The sequence below is a fragment of the Rhinolophus ferrumequinum genome, chromosome 15, assembly GCF_004115265.2.
Source record: "Rhinolophus ferrumequinum isolate MPI-CBG mRhiFer1 chromosome 15, mRhiFer1_v1.p, whole genome shotgun sequence".
Lineage (NCBI taxonomy): Eukaryota > Metazoa > Chordata > Mammalia > Chiroptera > Rhinolophidae > Rhinolophus > Rhinolophus ferrumequinum.
In genome coordinates this window covers 35295147-35311172 of record NC_046298.1, presented here as the reverse complement: position 1 = coordinate 35311172, position 16026 = coordinate 35295147, and the positions used below count along the sequence as shown (strand labels likewise).

The window sequence follows — 16026 nt, the reverse complement described above, 5'->3', positions numbered from 1 at the left end:
ATTATACCAGGTCTTATAGTAAAATAAGACCAGGTCTTATATTAATTTTTGCTCCAAAAGACGCATTAGAGCTGATTGTCCGGCTAGGTCTTATTTTCGGGGAAACGGTAGCTTTGCCCTTAGGGAAGCCAACAGGAGAGGAGAGGTGTGTAGGTTGTCTTGCTTCCTATCCACCCACCCCAGTTCATCCTATACCCCAGTGGTCTTTCCGTTTTCAAGGTCTCAAAATCAGAGAAACCAACCCAGGTGCAACTTTTCAAAGTAATCAATGAGGCAGGGCTTCTGAGAGACATGGTGTCTGTTGCAGTTCATTTTAAACAGAGATACAAAATATTATTAAATGTATATTTTTAATAAAGCCAATAGTTATTTTACTTATAGGAGCTTTAAAAGATACAAAATGTATAGTTCCAGTTTGGAAGCGTTGTAACTATTCACACTGTGTCCTGCTGATGCCTGAGCAAGGCAGCCACGCCCGGCCACGCAAAGGACACACACACTCACTCACACACACACATGCGCTTTGGCGAGACGACTGCCAAGCGCAGCACCTGGAATTACCAGTGTTCAGAGCAAGGTGGTACTGAGAACACAGCACCTACCAGGAGAGCACACATAGACAGCTTCACACAGTCTCACAGCCCATGGAGATGCAATTACAAAATGTCTTAAGAAAAACAGACTAGAAAGGGACAATGAGCGATGTTGATGTCAGCTGTACTGGGGCATCAAGGACGGACCTCTGACCAGGGTGAGGTCTTGGGGAGGCACTATTAAAACAAGAGTACTTCAGTATAATAGAACTGGAAATACAGGGTACTGTGAACACGTTACGGAAGGAAATAGAAAACTATCTTACAAGTCAAACAGCCACGAACAACTTCAACAGAGATTAGTGCACACACGGTGACATCTAACACAGACAAGAGCCACACAGGGTGGGTGCAAAGCACGTGCCTGAAAAAGTCTATGTACAAAAGAGTTCTCTGTAAACATGGTGAGGTGAATGTTCAGAACCCACGGTGACAGGATCAAAAGCACAGGCAGCAATGGCATCCCCACACAGCACAAGACATCACCCGAGGCCTGGGAACAGCCTGGCAACACAGTACTGACGATTCAATGGCTGGGCTCAGACACCCTAAGGGCCCTCTATAGAATTAGTGTGTGTACATAATATATATTTTTTTCTTTTTGGTATTTTTAAATATAAATTTACTTATGTCCGTAGAAAAATGAGAACATAAATGTGTTATTACAATCTTTGCTGGAAAAGCTTATATGGAGTTAGAAAGAATAAACCATTTATTAGTAGTTAACATATATTAAAATGGTTTAATGATTTAAGAAAATATAAAAAAAATATTAATACTGTCAAACTTTCATACCAGAAAATATTATGGATTTTTCTCAATTAGACTTTTTCAAAAGATGAAATATGAAAAATTTAAATAAGTTTTATATAAAGAACTTCTGTAACCTCAATTAATATACAGTGGGATATGTCTACTCTATATAGATATATTTATTATTATTTCTCAAATTTAAGCACCATTAAATTCTTCTGGATCCATTCTGGCTGGAAAAAACCCCTAAATCCACAGGATGTTATCTATTTAATGGCACGTTAACCGAAAATGAGGTTTTTATTTTGTTTTTCTGTTTTTGTCTTTTAAAGAAAATACTTTAAATTCTTATCTATATCTTAATTGGTTTGTCTTGAGCCAGCTCATAAATGTTACTGCAATTCCAAGTGCAGGGGTCTCTGTGCAGCCCTTGACCACACTCCCACGTTCTGAGACCATGCTGAAGCCTCTGGCCCTTATATGGAAGGAGCTGAGGGCAGCGGGTGTAGCTTTACCCTGCACACAGACAGCAGCTAGCGGGCTCATTTCCATGCACCATCAGGAATATGCCTCTGACATCAGTTTTATGATCCTGCTTTTGTAAATCCAGTAAAGGCTGCACCCCCTGGGTGCTGTGGGGGTGGTGAGGGGCTGCCCACCCACAGAAAACCCAGGTGATTGCTTCTGATCACAAATATTCTACATGTTATCTATTTTGTATAAGCTTAAAAAAAAATAGTGTTGAACAAAACTCCAGCCGCTGTATTTGTTAACCTTAAAATATTCAATGCGTTTTAGGCAGGAGATGTTTTAACTAAAAACCTATATGAAAAATAGCTATGAAATACAGTGATTGGTGTGGTCATCACTCAATGTGTTTAGGAGGGGAAGGGAAAGTTTCAAAAGAATGGTCAGTTTTGCTCTCAGCCTTCAGGTCTGATGCCTTCCCAGCACACACACACAGTAGGACTACAAACTTGAGAGCTGTGTTTCTCAAAGTGTGGCCCGTGGCCCACCTGCATCAAGATCACCAGAAGTGCTCATTAAGCTCAACGATCCCCCGCATTTCCCTGAGGAGGGTCAGAGACCTCAGCCTGCAGCTGGCCCTCCAGTGCTCTGATGCCTCCAAAATGTGAGAAGCCAGGCATGAAAGGCTTAGAGCTGCCAACCACCCCCATCCCCAAGGATCTCTGCCTGGGACAGGGGTGCACTGGTCCTCTGGGGGGCTGGTGCCAGCTAGTCAGCCCTGGGGTGGGGACACTGGCCCCGACAGCTTTGGGCAGGCAGGTGGGCCGGCCTGGGTCAGTACTGGGGCAAGTAGGCCGGCCTGCGCTCAGCCTTCCCGGGGAAGGCCTTGAAGCCCTTGGACGCTGCCTTGTGTGCTGGTGGGGGTGGGGGCTGCGGTGGAGTCTGCACGTAGGTGAAGGAGGTGGCGCTACAATCGCTGGTCGCAGCCCACACTGGGGACTGCAGCATCTGCATGGTGTCGTTCCACTGGCTGCCAGGGCTGGCGACTGCATAGAGTGGTGCACTTGGGCTAGGCAGTGTGCTGGGCAGCGGGGAAGGGTGTTGCCAGGGTGCTTTGGGCGGCCACGTTTTGGTTTTGTTATCCTGAAAGACAAAAGAAGGTTCTTAGTGGCATTTCTGGCAACTTATCATCTTTCCCCGCCTCCCCCATCTCTGGCCCTGCTCTTACCCACGAGACAGGGTGAGAGCCCTCCCCCTCCCCACAGCCCTGGAACTGCACTGGCCAACGGAACGTGCACTGATGGAAATGCTCTCTGTGTGCACTGCTCAGTATAGCAGCCACATGTGCTTACTGGCTGCCGTATTGGACAGCACAGTCCCGGAGCTTCCTCTCCATACGGCCCCGAGTCAGCTGAGCTGGCTAATCGTTTAGACAAAATCATGGGGGGAAAGTCATTCACCTCAAACAAAGGCCCTCATTTCTCTGAGGCCCTCTTAACACTTAAGCTTTGGAACTCTGCTCCTGGTCTGTACCCCTTAGAGCCAGCAGTCTGGGCCAGAGCAGAGCGCACGATACCTGATTCACGTCCTCCACTGTGGTAAGAAGAGGTGGTGAGGGCAGTGTGCTGGTCTCCTGCTCTCCGCTGCTGTGTTTCCTGAAAGAACCAAGAGCTCAGTGCAGTGGTTGCCTGGCTTCCTGCCCAGCTTACCTCCAGGGGGCACTCTAGCCACTTAGCTCTGGTGTCTCAGGGCACTGGTTCTAGGTGGGGGGCCTTGGGTTCACTGTGCAGGGGGATAATGTCACCCTCGAATGGTGCACTCCTGCAAGCCATCACAGGGCTGGGGTGGGGGAGGGGGGCAGGCATGAGGACAGGGACCGGCTGCATCAGCTGTTCTGAGTCCACCAGCTCTGGCCATTTGTTTCTTTATTCAACAGATAGTGACTATTTACCATACACTGAGAATGTGACTAAAAAACCCAAAAGCTGTTAGTTTTACTAATGACATGCAAAAATTTGTTATAATGTTGAATGACAAAGGGAGGACGTAGCTGGCTCAGAGCCAGGTAAATCGTCTATCCGCGCTCCTGCTCCTGCTCGCAGCAGAGGTGGTGCTACATGTGACTTCTTAGATGTCTCCTCGGCCTCTCCAATTTCCTGTCTCAAACAGAAGTCTTAAACTCCATGCCTGGTTCCACCTTGCTGTCCTGCATTCCTCCCCATCTCGGTTCATGGTACCCTCTTTCACACAGATGCTCACGCCAAAAACTTGTATACCATCCTGATTCTACTCTTTCACATGCACCACTGCCCGTTCCTCACCAGCTGCTCCCTCATTTTGTTCAGCTTCCTGCTCATCAGAGGCCTCCCTGACTCCCATTCTGAAAAGAGAAAAGCCACCTGTCCCCTGCATTCTCTCCCCTCGTACCCTGCTTTATTTTTCTTCACAGCATCTAACCCAACCCAACATATCTGGTGTTTTGTTTGTTTGTTTTTTTATCTGCCTTCTCTCAATTGACTATAAGTTCCACAAGGAAGGGGACTTTGCTGTACCACCAATGCCTGGTACATTATAGGTGCCAATTAATAAATGAATGAATGAATGAATGAATTTAACTTTTCTGAGCCTTAGTTCCCTCACCTGTGAACTGGGGGTCAAGCAGTCCCCCAGTTAATAAGGTGGTTGCTATGGGATGAATTGTGTCACTGCCCACCCCCCCAATTCATACGTTGACCCCAAATTCCTATGTTGAAGTCTTTCCAGTACCTCAGGCTGTGACTGTATTTACAGAGAATGTGTTTAAACAAGTAATTAAGTTAAAAAGAAATCATTAGGGTGGGCTCTAATCCTGTATCACTGGTGCCATTCTAAGAAGAGATTAGGACGTAGACACACGCAGAGGGAAGACCACGTGAGGACACAGAGGGAGGATGGCCATCTGCAAGCAAAGAAGAGAGGCCTCAGAAGGAACCAACCCTGCTGACCTCTAGCCTCCAGGACTGCGAGGAAATACATTTTTGTTGTTTAATCCCCTCCAGCCTGTGCTACTTTGTTATGGTACCCCTAGCAAATACAGTGGTTGTGAGAATTAAGTGAGAAAATGTGCGTAAAGGCTTCGCCCAGGGCCTGGCACACAGAAAGCACCCTCGCTGGTATTAGCAATCGCTGTCATCACCACTGTTAATACGCCGTGCAGCCTGACTCGGGTCCCGTTCCGTCTTCATCTACCCACGCCCCACTGCTTACCCAATGAAACCTGGCCTCCTTCTCCACTCCACAGCATGAGTGGGCATGCTTCTGATGGCCCGGCAGCCCTGCCTGCTCTCTATTTCCTGCCCACATCCTTTGGACTGCCACCTCTGGGCCTCTGCTTCCTCACACCCACAACAGTCTTCTACTCCTAACCAAATTCTGGTCTGAATTTCAGGGCCCATTTTAATTTTTGTGATTACTGTTGAAAACTTCTTGGATCTGAATATACTATGGCACTATTTTTTTTCCCCTTGAAATACCACTCAGAGGTCATTTTATCCAGTTCCACCTTTGACAAAGAAACTGAGGGTCAGTCCGGGCCAGGCCCTTGTCCGGAGCTACAAAGCCTGTCGGTGAGTCCTGATTAGAACTGGTCCTGCTCCCCCCACAGAAAGGGCTGCGTCCTGCAAGGCACAGGCCAACATCAGCAGGCCCCGTCTCAGCATCGTCCCTTGCCTGTCATACTGGTAGTTCTGGCTGCCGCTGGCATGACACTGCTCTGCCAGCAAAACCTCAACCCAGTGTTAGTCACCTGGGCTATAAGCCTGTGTGGTGGCCCCACAGGGGCCTCAGCAAGTGCCAGGAGAGGTCTCTGCCTTTGTCACACAAGGCCGACGGGGAAGGATGGGGCTCCCGAACTTTCCAGAGGAATAAGCTGTGGGTGACATTCACATGCCCCTCTGTCCTTTGATTTAGAAATCCCTGCATACCTTCTCTGCTTGACAGCAGCAACGAGGTCAGGCCCTGAAAACATGGAGAACAGGCTGTCCCCATTGGCAGAGGACGTCTCGTCACTCGAGCTGGCTGAGTCTCCCTGAGTACCCGACCAGCCGCTGTGCAGGCCATCCCTGAAAGCCAAAGAGAGAAGCTGGTCCCAGGCCTCCTGTAGCCAGCCTGGCCACCAGCTGGACAGCCCCAAGGCCAGCCACCCCCCCCCCACCCAAGCCGTAAAAAACAGTCTTTACCCTGTACTCATCTCACAACCAAATAGTGGTCTCTTGTCTCCTGGATGAAGGTCAAACCTGCATTATTTAAGGGTCAATTTTATTTTCGATCCACAGTTGGGAATCTATGTATGTGGAGGGTCAACTTAAGTTGTATGTGGGTTTTCGACTTCTCGGTGGGTTGATGCCCCTAACCCCAGAGGTGTTCAAGGCTCAACAGTAATACAAGCACCACTGCCCTTTATTGCTCTTAGAAGCATGTGGTTTCTCTATGAAATTCACTTTATAGCAAACAAAAAGTTGAAGTGGTTTTTAGCTACCAAGATATGAAAACTCAATCCCAAGTTGTTTTTATGATGAAAATCCACAGTTCCCTCCATACACTGGAATCTGAAATGTGTACCTTTGCCTGTTATAGGCTACAAGGGTCACATTCCATCAATCACATGGGTTTCATAGACATGCTCATTTCAGCATGAAGACAGTGTTAAACATGCAACTACTTCACAAACACTATCAAACAAGATCCTTGTCTAGGGTAGCAGTCTATCCTGAAAATCAGTTTATACCAATGGTGTGTTCACAGGGACACATCACGACACTTGGCATCCCACAGTCAGTCAATCACAAAAGTCTGACTCCCTGAAGATGTGACCACGTGTCACTCACCTGCAGGCTTGAAATTGACTTGCTCGGTAAGAGTGCATAAAGGCCCACGGCAGATACCCAGGTCCCAAACCTGGCTTCCCCACCATACCCAGCACTCACCCTTCTGTGAAGAACTCTGGGAAAGGCCAGGTCCGATGGGCATCATCCATGGGTGGCCAGTGTCCCCGGGGGTTGCCTGGGCGGCGACCATGCTGGACTTGCCGCTTCTGCTGCATTGCTTGGCTCACTCCTGCCACATAGCGTGCAAACTCGGGGTCTGAACCCACTGTGTTAAGACAAAGGGACAACAGGGTTTAGAGCCAAACTGGCCTTGTTTCCTTTACTACCTTCTGAGGATGTGCTGGTCACACACAAAGTGAAAAGTGGTGAGTGGCTGCCAGGCCTGTGCCCAGAGCTGGCTGCGGGATTTGCCTAGGAGCCTGCAATGGTGAGAGGGGCCTGAAGTTCAGGTATGGTGTGTCCACGGGGACTGTCAGGACAGGTTATGCCTGAGAAGAGGCAGGCGGAATGTGAACAAGAGACAGAGAGCACTAAAGGTTTGCGTTAGCCATGTCTAAATATTAAAGACAAATACCAGGTACTTAAAATTTTTCCAATGTCTGATGCTATGTACTTAACAACTTAGAAAATCAGATGATGACTTCAGCCAAATGAAAATCTGGAAGTTATCAAAGCAGCAGCAGGCCAGGGTCAGCCAGATAGACAATATATGCCATTCCCACTTCGGCCCAACCATGATCCAGTATTTTCCTGGATATGGAATTACAGACCTGCTCATTCAGTCTGAAGATAATAAGAGTAGAAATGAATAACATGAAATTTCAGAGGTGACTGGAAACATATTGGACAGAACTGAGTCAGGACATGTAGGGGAGTAAAAGTGGGAGAAGAAAACAGCACAGAAGGCATTTAGAGGAAGAATCAAAAAGACACGGCAGGGGCGGCCGGTTTGCTCAGTGGTTAGAGCGCAGTGCTCGTCACACCAAGGTCGCTGGTTCGATTCCACACGGGCCAGTGAGCTGCACCCTCCATAGCTAGATTGAAAATGACAACTTGACTTGGAGCTGATGGATCTTGGAAAAACACAACAGTTCTCCAATATTCCCCAATAAAAATTTTAAAAAGATATGGCAGGAAAATATCTATGCTACACAAACTGAATATGACTCAGCAATGTGTATGTTTTAGCTTCAAGTTGGGAAAGATACTGAAGCACAATCCCATTGTTAGATTGTTCTCGGGGTGCTGCCACAGGACTACTGCATGAAAATGTGCCATTTGTGCCCTGCAGCAAGATGCCCACACGAGGGGGGAACAGGCTGAAATCAAGGCCCGTGCCAGCGAGTCAAGCCATGCCCCCAGAGGCTGGGTGTGCCTGTTCAGAGGGGCGTTCTGTTCTAACTGGCCCTGCCCAAGAGGGCGCCTTCCGGAACTCACCTTCCTTAAGTTGCAAAAAGGGCTATACAGACTTTCTGCCCTTGGGGCAGGGTCTGCAGGAAGCTATATTAGGGACCTGAAGGTCAGAAAGGAACACTCAGAAGGAAAAGCTGGTAGGATTCGCTGGCTAATGACATAAAGGCTGTCCGGGTCTCAACAGGGATCAACAGTGGTAAAATTCTGCCAAACACCATTTATACTCTAGTTTAGTTACATGACTGTCAAAAAATGTACAGACTGTTTATGAGCAATTGAGAAAATGTGCCATGCCCACCCCTGTAGTGTCAGGTGGGCTTGCTCCTCCATAGCAGGTGGAACTGTTTGCTCTTCCTGTACCCCAGGGTCCAAGGTTCCCCACATCTACCCACCCAAGGAGAGCAAGAACAAGAGAGCATGAGCAGCAGTTTGAGGAATTTCCAGAAGACATAAGAAAACACTTCTTTTCTTGAATAGTTAATGCTGGGTTGTTTTATCAGGGAATCTTTTCTCCAGGTGGTTGTTTATATAAATATTTGCTATATTTGTTTATAATATTTCACAGTACTCCCCTTGTGAAATATATTTTTGACTTCCTTATACATTTTGCTAGAGAAAAAAAGTAATTTCTATATATTTGTCTTGCATTTACCCTCCTTACCAGACTCACTAATTCTAGAGGTTTTTTTAATTGAGTCTTGTTTTTTTTCAATTCTATTGCCAGCAAAGAGATGTGCTTTTTAATTTATCTTTTCTAAAGCTATACCTCTTACTTCCCTTGGTTTTGTCTCGCTGTATCTGCTAGAAAGTTCAAGACAAAGTTATATGCTATTGGTAGTAACTGTTGCCACCCCGTCTGGGTCTAAATTTTTTTTTTTAAGATTTTATTGGGGAAGGGGAACAGGACTTTATTGGGGAACAGTGTGTACTTCTAGGCCTTTTTTTTCCAAGTCAAGTTGTTGTCCTTTCAATCTTAGTTGTGGAGGGTGCCGTGCAGCTTCAAGTTGTTGTCCTTCCAGTCTTAGTTGTGGAGGGCGCAGCTCAGCTCCAGGTCCAGTTGCCGTTTTTTCTAGTTGCAGGGGGCACAGCCCACCATCCCTTGTGGGACTCGAGGAATTGAACTGGCAACCTTGTGGCTGAGAGCCCATTGGCCCATGTGGGAATCGAACTAGCAGCCTTCGGAGTTAGGAGCATGGAGCTTTAACCGCCTGAGCCACCGGGCCGGCCCTGGGTCTAGATTTTAATTGGATGATTTTGTTTCACTATATAAAGTGCTACTTACTAGTGGCTTTTGGTAGATAGTCTTTTTTATATTCAAGAAATTTCCTTCTATTCATGTTTTACTTTGAGGGGTTTATTTATTTTTAAAGAATTGCTGGTGTCTTTTATCAAATGTCTTCATAGCATCTATTATATGAGTTTTTCTCATTTAATTGTTTGATATGATGGATTACTGTACAGTAGAATTCCTTATTCTGAACCAACTTACAGCCCTGAAGTAAACCATGTTTAGTAACTATATTTCTCTTTTGATACACTGCTGGATTTCCTTATATGTATCCATAGTAATACATGAGATGTACTACCATGTTTCCCCGAAAATAAGACCTAGCTGGATCATCAGCTCTAATGCGTCTACTGGAGCAAAACTTAATATAAGACCCGCTATTATATTATTCTGTAATATTATATTATTCTGTAATATTATATTCTATAATAATATATTATTCTGTAATATTATATTATTCTATTCTATTCTATTCTATTATTACAAAATAATATAATACTTGGTCTTATGTTACTGGGTCTTATATTAATTTTTGTTCCAAAAGACGCGTTAGAGCTGATTGTCCGGATAGGTCTTATTTTTGGGGAAACACGGTATAGTTTGCTTTTTGTATAATCCTTATAAAGTTTTTATGGTAAAAATCACGGTGGCTGTACCTTTCCAATCTCTTGTGAAACAGGCAGGTTTTCTACTTCTTGGTGCAATTTTGGTAATGTACATTTTATTAGGAAAGAATCTGTTTTCCATTCAGTTTTCAAATGTGTTGTCATCAATTATATGTAGTAACGTCTTAAAGTTCTTTAGCTCTCTCCTATATATCTGCAGTAGTTATGTCTCCTTCCTCTTTCCTAATCTTGTTTCTCTTTGTTCTGTTACAATAAATTGGTTTATCTATTTTAGTGGTCTTCCAAAGACCTTTCAGATTTACAATTTCTACTGTATTTTTCTTTTAAATTTAATTTTGGCTTTTTATCCTTAATTCACTCCACCTCCTAGTTTATTTTTGTTTTATTTCTACGTTATTTTTTGTTTTATTAACTTAAAATTTCTAAGTTAATTTCCTAAGATAACTCTGGTGGTATTTTCACACTGTCTAGGCCAGGAGAAGCCATATTCTGTGAAGGCAGGCAGGTAGGTACCTACCTACCATTTTCCATAGGTCCTGGAGTTTAGGCAAAAAGAATCACAGGACAGGTTATATAATTAGGAAAAAAGCAGTCCACAAAGGGCCAGCTGCCTTGGCACCCATGGATGGAGGGCCCAGACTGGAGCGCAGCTTAACCACGGGACTTTGAGCCATTCAAGTAACTTCTTCTCTTCTGCCTTCATCCTGTCCTTCGTACAAAGAAAAAGAGCTCCACTTACCTACTCAGCCTCATTCTCACTACTTCCAATCTTTGCTAGATCTGCCCCATACTAACCACCACACAGGTAGAATGGGTCTTTAAAGTCACTTCCCCACAAGTCAGGCTGCGGCAGACCGGTCCAGTGAAGTCCTTAGTGATTACATTTATGTTAAATCCCCAAGGTGGGGAGTGGAGACTCACGTACCTGCAGGATCAAAAGGCAGAATCTCTCCCAACATTCCGAAGACTCCTTCACTTTGGTCACGGTTTGGCCAGGTGTTATTTCTAGGTCCCTGTGGCTTCTGCCCCAACACCTCTGACATCACATTATCCATATAGCTGCTCACCAGACCCAAGCTGTACAAGTCAGAACTCAGATCAGATATGCCAGGCCACTGGCCAAGAGGAGACAGACCTGCTCCAACGGGTTGTGCTGGCTGCTGGGATGAGCCATGTACCCATTTCCCAGGGGCCCGAGGCTGGGGCGGGGGCTGCTGAGATCCAATAGGTTGTAGCAGGTGTTGGTAGTACTGGACCTGGGGTTGTTGTTGCTTTGGGGACTGCTGCTGAGGTGCCAGGCCTGGCTGGGGTGTCAGAGGTGTGTGCGTCCCAGCCTGGGGTGGCCGCGGTGGAGGGGGCACTGGCAGTGGTGGCTGCTGTGGCTGCATGGCTCCTGCCTTTTGCTCAGTCACCATGGCTGCAGCAGAATTACGCCTCGTCACTAATGGAGAGCCCTGATGTGACTGGCCCATATTAAAGCCCGAGAGAAAATCTATCACCTCCTGCATTTCCTGATCTGTGGGTAAGTTCATACCCTTCTCGTCCTTGCCATCATCCCCTCGCAGAAAGTTGTCATGCCTCTCCGCGAGAAAACCATTGGCCATCTGATTACTGGAATTCGGAGCTGACTGTGAAGGGTCTGTAGTCCTAGGGAAATTACCAATGTTCAAAATGCTTTGTAACCTTGAGTCAATATTACTGGGCACTTTGGCCTTCTCTTCTGAACACCCAGCTATGAAGGTGTTTTTGGAAGGGGTACTGAGGATGGAATAATTTGTGCTGCTGCTAGAGCTGCTGGTACATGAAGTTCTCTTGGTGAACCGGGATGTCAGTTTGGAGAATGTCTTCTGCAGGCCACCTGAAGATTTGTTTCCATGTCCAGAAGGCAGGTCAGCCTGATTCCCGAAATCACAGATCTCCCTTTGAAGCTGGATCTGTATGCAGGGTAAAGCTTGTTCCCTAATAACAGAAATGTATTTAAAAAAAAGAAAAAAAGAAATACATAAATTGGATGATGAAATGGATCTCTTTGTATTTAAGAAAGACTTTAAGAATTTTCAAAAAAGACCTCTCTGGGTGGTATTAGGTTCACTTATTTTATTCAATGAACACCCAAGAGTTTTAATTAAGTGTGCATAATAAGCACTTACTATCTATATTTATTATTTTAAAAAAATCTACAGCACCTAACATAGGACTATGAAAATGACATCAGGATTGGGGCCTGAGGAGTCTGAGCAAAACCCTGTAACTGTGGCACAGGAAAGCAAAGCATGGCTAGAGTGGGGGATGTGACTAGCAGAGGCCTGCTTTGTGCCTGGAGGGCAGGGACTGAGAGCCTGGCAGATCCAGCAGAGGGACAATGGACAAAACCACAAAGCAAAGAGGGGTGGGTGGGCAGGACTCAGGGACACTAGGCAGCACTGTTGTCCTTAGAAGTACTTTACAGACAGTGCCAAGAACAGATGGGTGTTACTTCTAAAGTTTTCCCGAGCACTTTCTTCTAGTCTGGAAGACAGCACTGGAGGTAGAAAGGGTACTGGGCGGGAGCTGAGGCAGCTGATGGCTGATGCAACCTCACCGTTCTGGGTCTCTGTGTGCTCATGAGTTAAGAAAAGGGGAGGACGCAGGGCTAGATGTTTAAGGTTCCTACCTGTTCTAAGGTGAACAATTCACAAAGGGATAATCTTGCAACTGTCAGCTACTTTCAGATATAAAGTTCATGCAAGATATAAGTAAATTTTCTAAACATTTCTCTGCTTTAGTTCATAAGGAGAACATGAGCTGGGTTAAAATCCTCTTGATGGACTTCCTCTCAAGTGATAAAATAAATGAAGGCAGAAATGTTAACAAACTGGGGAGTTGGGGTAAAGGGCACAGAGCAATCCGTTGCACTATTCTTGCAACTGTTCTGTAAGTTTGAAATTATTCCAAAATAAAACGTTACCAAAAAGTTCTCTTTCTTGTGTTATAGACTCACAGACTGTCAGTGACGTGAGCACACATGAAACTCTATGTGGTCATACTGTCCCTAGGTGTGCACCTGAATGCAAACCAATTCAAGTGACAGGTGGGGACACCAACCTCCCTGCCCTCCAGCGGTTGAGGTCCAGGACAGCTGTGTAGAGCACGTCCACCAGACCCAGGGTCTTCTCGGGATCCAGGCTTCTCTGCAGCAGGGACATGGTAGCGGGGTCCTCTTTCAGGCACCTAGGCACAAACCAGGCTGTATTAGTCTTGGCTGCACTTCTCTGCAAGGGTGTTCCAAGCAGGCCTCATACAAAAGGCTACAGTTTGCACTGAATAAAAATTTAGTAATTATAAGAACGTTTAGAGAATGACAGGGCTAACAGGAACTTGTTGCTATGCAAAAGGAAGAGGAAGCAATAGGGTCTGGGGTGTCCATGGATTTCTAACTAGAGTCCATTTGGTAGGAAAAGAAGGGTTCAGTGGAGGGGCTGCCTTCCAGGGGCCCTAAAGCCCGCTCACTATCCAACAACCAGCTCCAGCCCTGACTTTCCTCTCTACCCTGCTGAGATTCCGTGGTCTGGCACAGTATCTATTCCTTTGCAAACTCTCCTTGATGCCCCTGACCCTCCCTTCCTCTACAGCTCTTCACACCTGTACCCAAGAAACTGAGGATCAATGGAGGGAAAACCCTCACAGTCTGCCACCGGGATTCACCGTAGATTTCAGGTAAGGAACAAACATGACCTTCCCATAGATTAATTTTTCCCTTTTCCAAGATGACTGCTTCACCGCGCCTCCCCTCTCCTTAAAGCTCTGCTATCTCTACCGACTCGCCTGTACTTTCCTTTCTCAACTCTCACTTCGTTGAGACAACACGTAAGCAGATGGGCTCTACTTCATTCCCCTCTCCACTAGTTCCGCCTCTCACCTGTGTCCCCGGTCCCCACACCCTGCCTTCCCGTCCCGTCACAGCAGAAGACAGAAACAGGCCCTGCCCTTACCGCAGGCTGACCTCCACCTGAGTGCTTCACGCTACCCTTCTGCTTTCCCAAGGACCTCACTCACGTAATCACCCCATTTCTCCGCCGTGATAGGCCCTTTGGCAAACAAATCAGTCTCGCCAACCACCTTCTCTTAGCCTCACATTACCCTCCAGGCACTGCCCCATTTCTCTGTACCCCATTTCAGCAAAGCACATCGTCTCCTCCTCTGCCTTATCTCCTATTCCTCTCACCCCACTCTGCCTGGACTTTCATCCGCATAACTCCACTAAAACACCGTAGCTTTTGTCCAACAGCTTAGATCTTGCCAAAGTCAAAGGTCAGTTACCTGTCTCCACCTCACTTAATCTGTCAGCAACATGTGCAATGTTTCTTTCCTCCTGGATCCCTGTCTTCTGCAGCTTTGGGGATCCCAATCTTGCTCCATTTTCCTCCTACCTGGCTGGCAGCTCCTTTTTTCCTCCCCTGCTCCTCTTTCCCCTACCTCTCTGTACGGTGACATGTTCCAGGCTTTGTCCTCTGTCCTGGAAGTGCTGCATCTGACCCTGCATAGACTATCCCTACACTGAAGATTCAAATCACCTTCACCGGCCTAAACCTTCCCCCTCAACTCCACCCTCACGTATCTACTGCATACTCGACAGCTCTCCTTGCACACCTGTCAGGTAGTTTAAAGGTCTCCTGGTCAGCGCAACCCTTGACTCCTCTCTGCCCCACCAGAACCCACTCTGATTCCCACGGACTTCTTCAATAAGGAAACGACGCAGCTGTCTACCCCAAACCTACAAGTGACCTCTAGCTTTCTCACATCCTACAGTAATCCGTAAGCAAATCCTGACTGCTCTTCTCCTGAAACATAGTCTGCATCCAAGCACTTCTCACCATCTCTCTTATTACCGCTTTACTCCAAGAAACCACCGTCTGTGTCTCAGGACCAACCTCCCAACTGGTCTCCTTTTCTCCTCTCTGGTCCCTCCAAGGCCCACCCTCCACACAGCAGCCAGAGTGAGCCTCCTACATCACAAAGCAGAACACATCACTCCTATTTAAAGCCCTCCGGGGGCATCCCAGCATGACTGAACTAAAATCCAAACCCCTCACCACAACCCTCAAGGCCCTTTGTGACCTGGCCCCTCCTGCCTCTTTGGTCACACCTCTCGTCACTGGACACTTCACCTCCATTCACCGTGTCCCAGCTGTGCGGCCTGCTCTCGCTCCCTGAATATATTGGGGTTACCCCCATCTCAGGACCTCTGCTCTTGCTGCCGCCTTCTTCCGGACTGCTCTCCCTTGAGAACTGCTTCCCACAGCCCATTCCGGGCACCTCCACCAAGAGGCCTTTTCTGAGAGGGAGAACCAGAAAGACATTGTCTGTCTGACTGAGGGCACTCTGGGAGTTAAAGGGTGAGATCAACATTTGCGAAGCCACCCTAAGAAGACAGTAGCAGTCCCCAACATTGACTTCAACTTGAGAAGAAATAAATCTGGGAGACTGTGAGCTGGCCAACCTCAGGAACCAGGCAACGAGGTAAACGCTGACAGTGCCCAACCAGCCCCTGGACTCCTGGGAGAGAATTCTGGCCAGTGGACCTGGCCAAGGTTCATGCACCCGATTCTCTCAGCCTGGAGTCACTGATTATCAGGACACGTTGCTCTATGCTCCCAAGCCAACATTTGCTTGTGATTTGGCTGGTCACATGTTTGTCCACGAGGAGAGCATTTGCTGGTTATGCAGAAAGGAATCCTACAGTTTCTGGTGATAATGATTTCTCTTTCTGAAAATCAATAAATTGGCACTTTTATTTTATTCATCAGTCTTGAGAGCTGATCAAAAGTCACTCAGACTTGCTTAAAACTCTACCTGTTCTCAGATACGAATCCGAGTCCCTTAGGGACACTGCAAGGCTTGGCTTCTACGACCTCCCTCACCCCCCTGCATCATTACCTTCCGGATCTCCAGCCATGCTGGTTCACTCCTCTGGCCTCTGCTGTTCCTTCTGCCTGCAATGCTTTCCCCATCCACTCTGCATGGCCAGCTCCTCTTAGATT

General features: G+C 46.8%; 1 protein-coding gene across 8 annotated transcripts in view; it reads right to left on the bottom strand.

The window, feature by feature from the left end:
• Positions 1-331: 331 nt before the first annotated feature.
• GARRE1 (granule associated Rac and RHOG effector 1) overlaps positions 332-16026 on the bottom strand; it is a 72897-nt gene continuing 57202 nt past the window's right edge. For 7 of the 8 annotated variants that reach the window (XM_033127392.1, XM_033127391.1, XM_033127389.1 and 4 more), the window contains 6 exons: positions 13091-13216; positions 10932-11965; positions 6779-6944; positions 5777-5914; positions 3391-3469; positions 2590-2957 (listed from right to left, as the gene is read on the bottom strand). In XM_033127392.1, the coding sequence (XP_032983283.1) occupies positions 2649-2957; positions 3391-3469; positions 5777-5914; positions 6779-6944; positions 10932-11965; positions 13091-13216 (1852 nt within the window). In that variant the 3' untranslated portion in view covers positions 2590-2648. Of the gene's footprint in view, positions 2958-3390; positions 3470-5776; positions 5915-6778; positions 6945-10931; positions 11966-13090; positions 13217-16026 lie in introns of all 8 variants that reach the window. The other variant, XM_033127397.1, reaches the window with a different exon arrangement.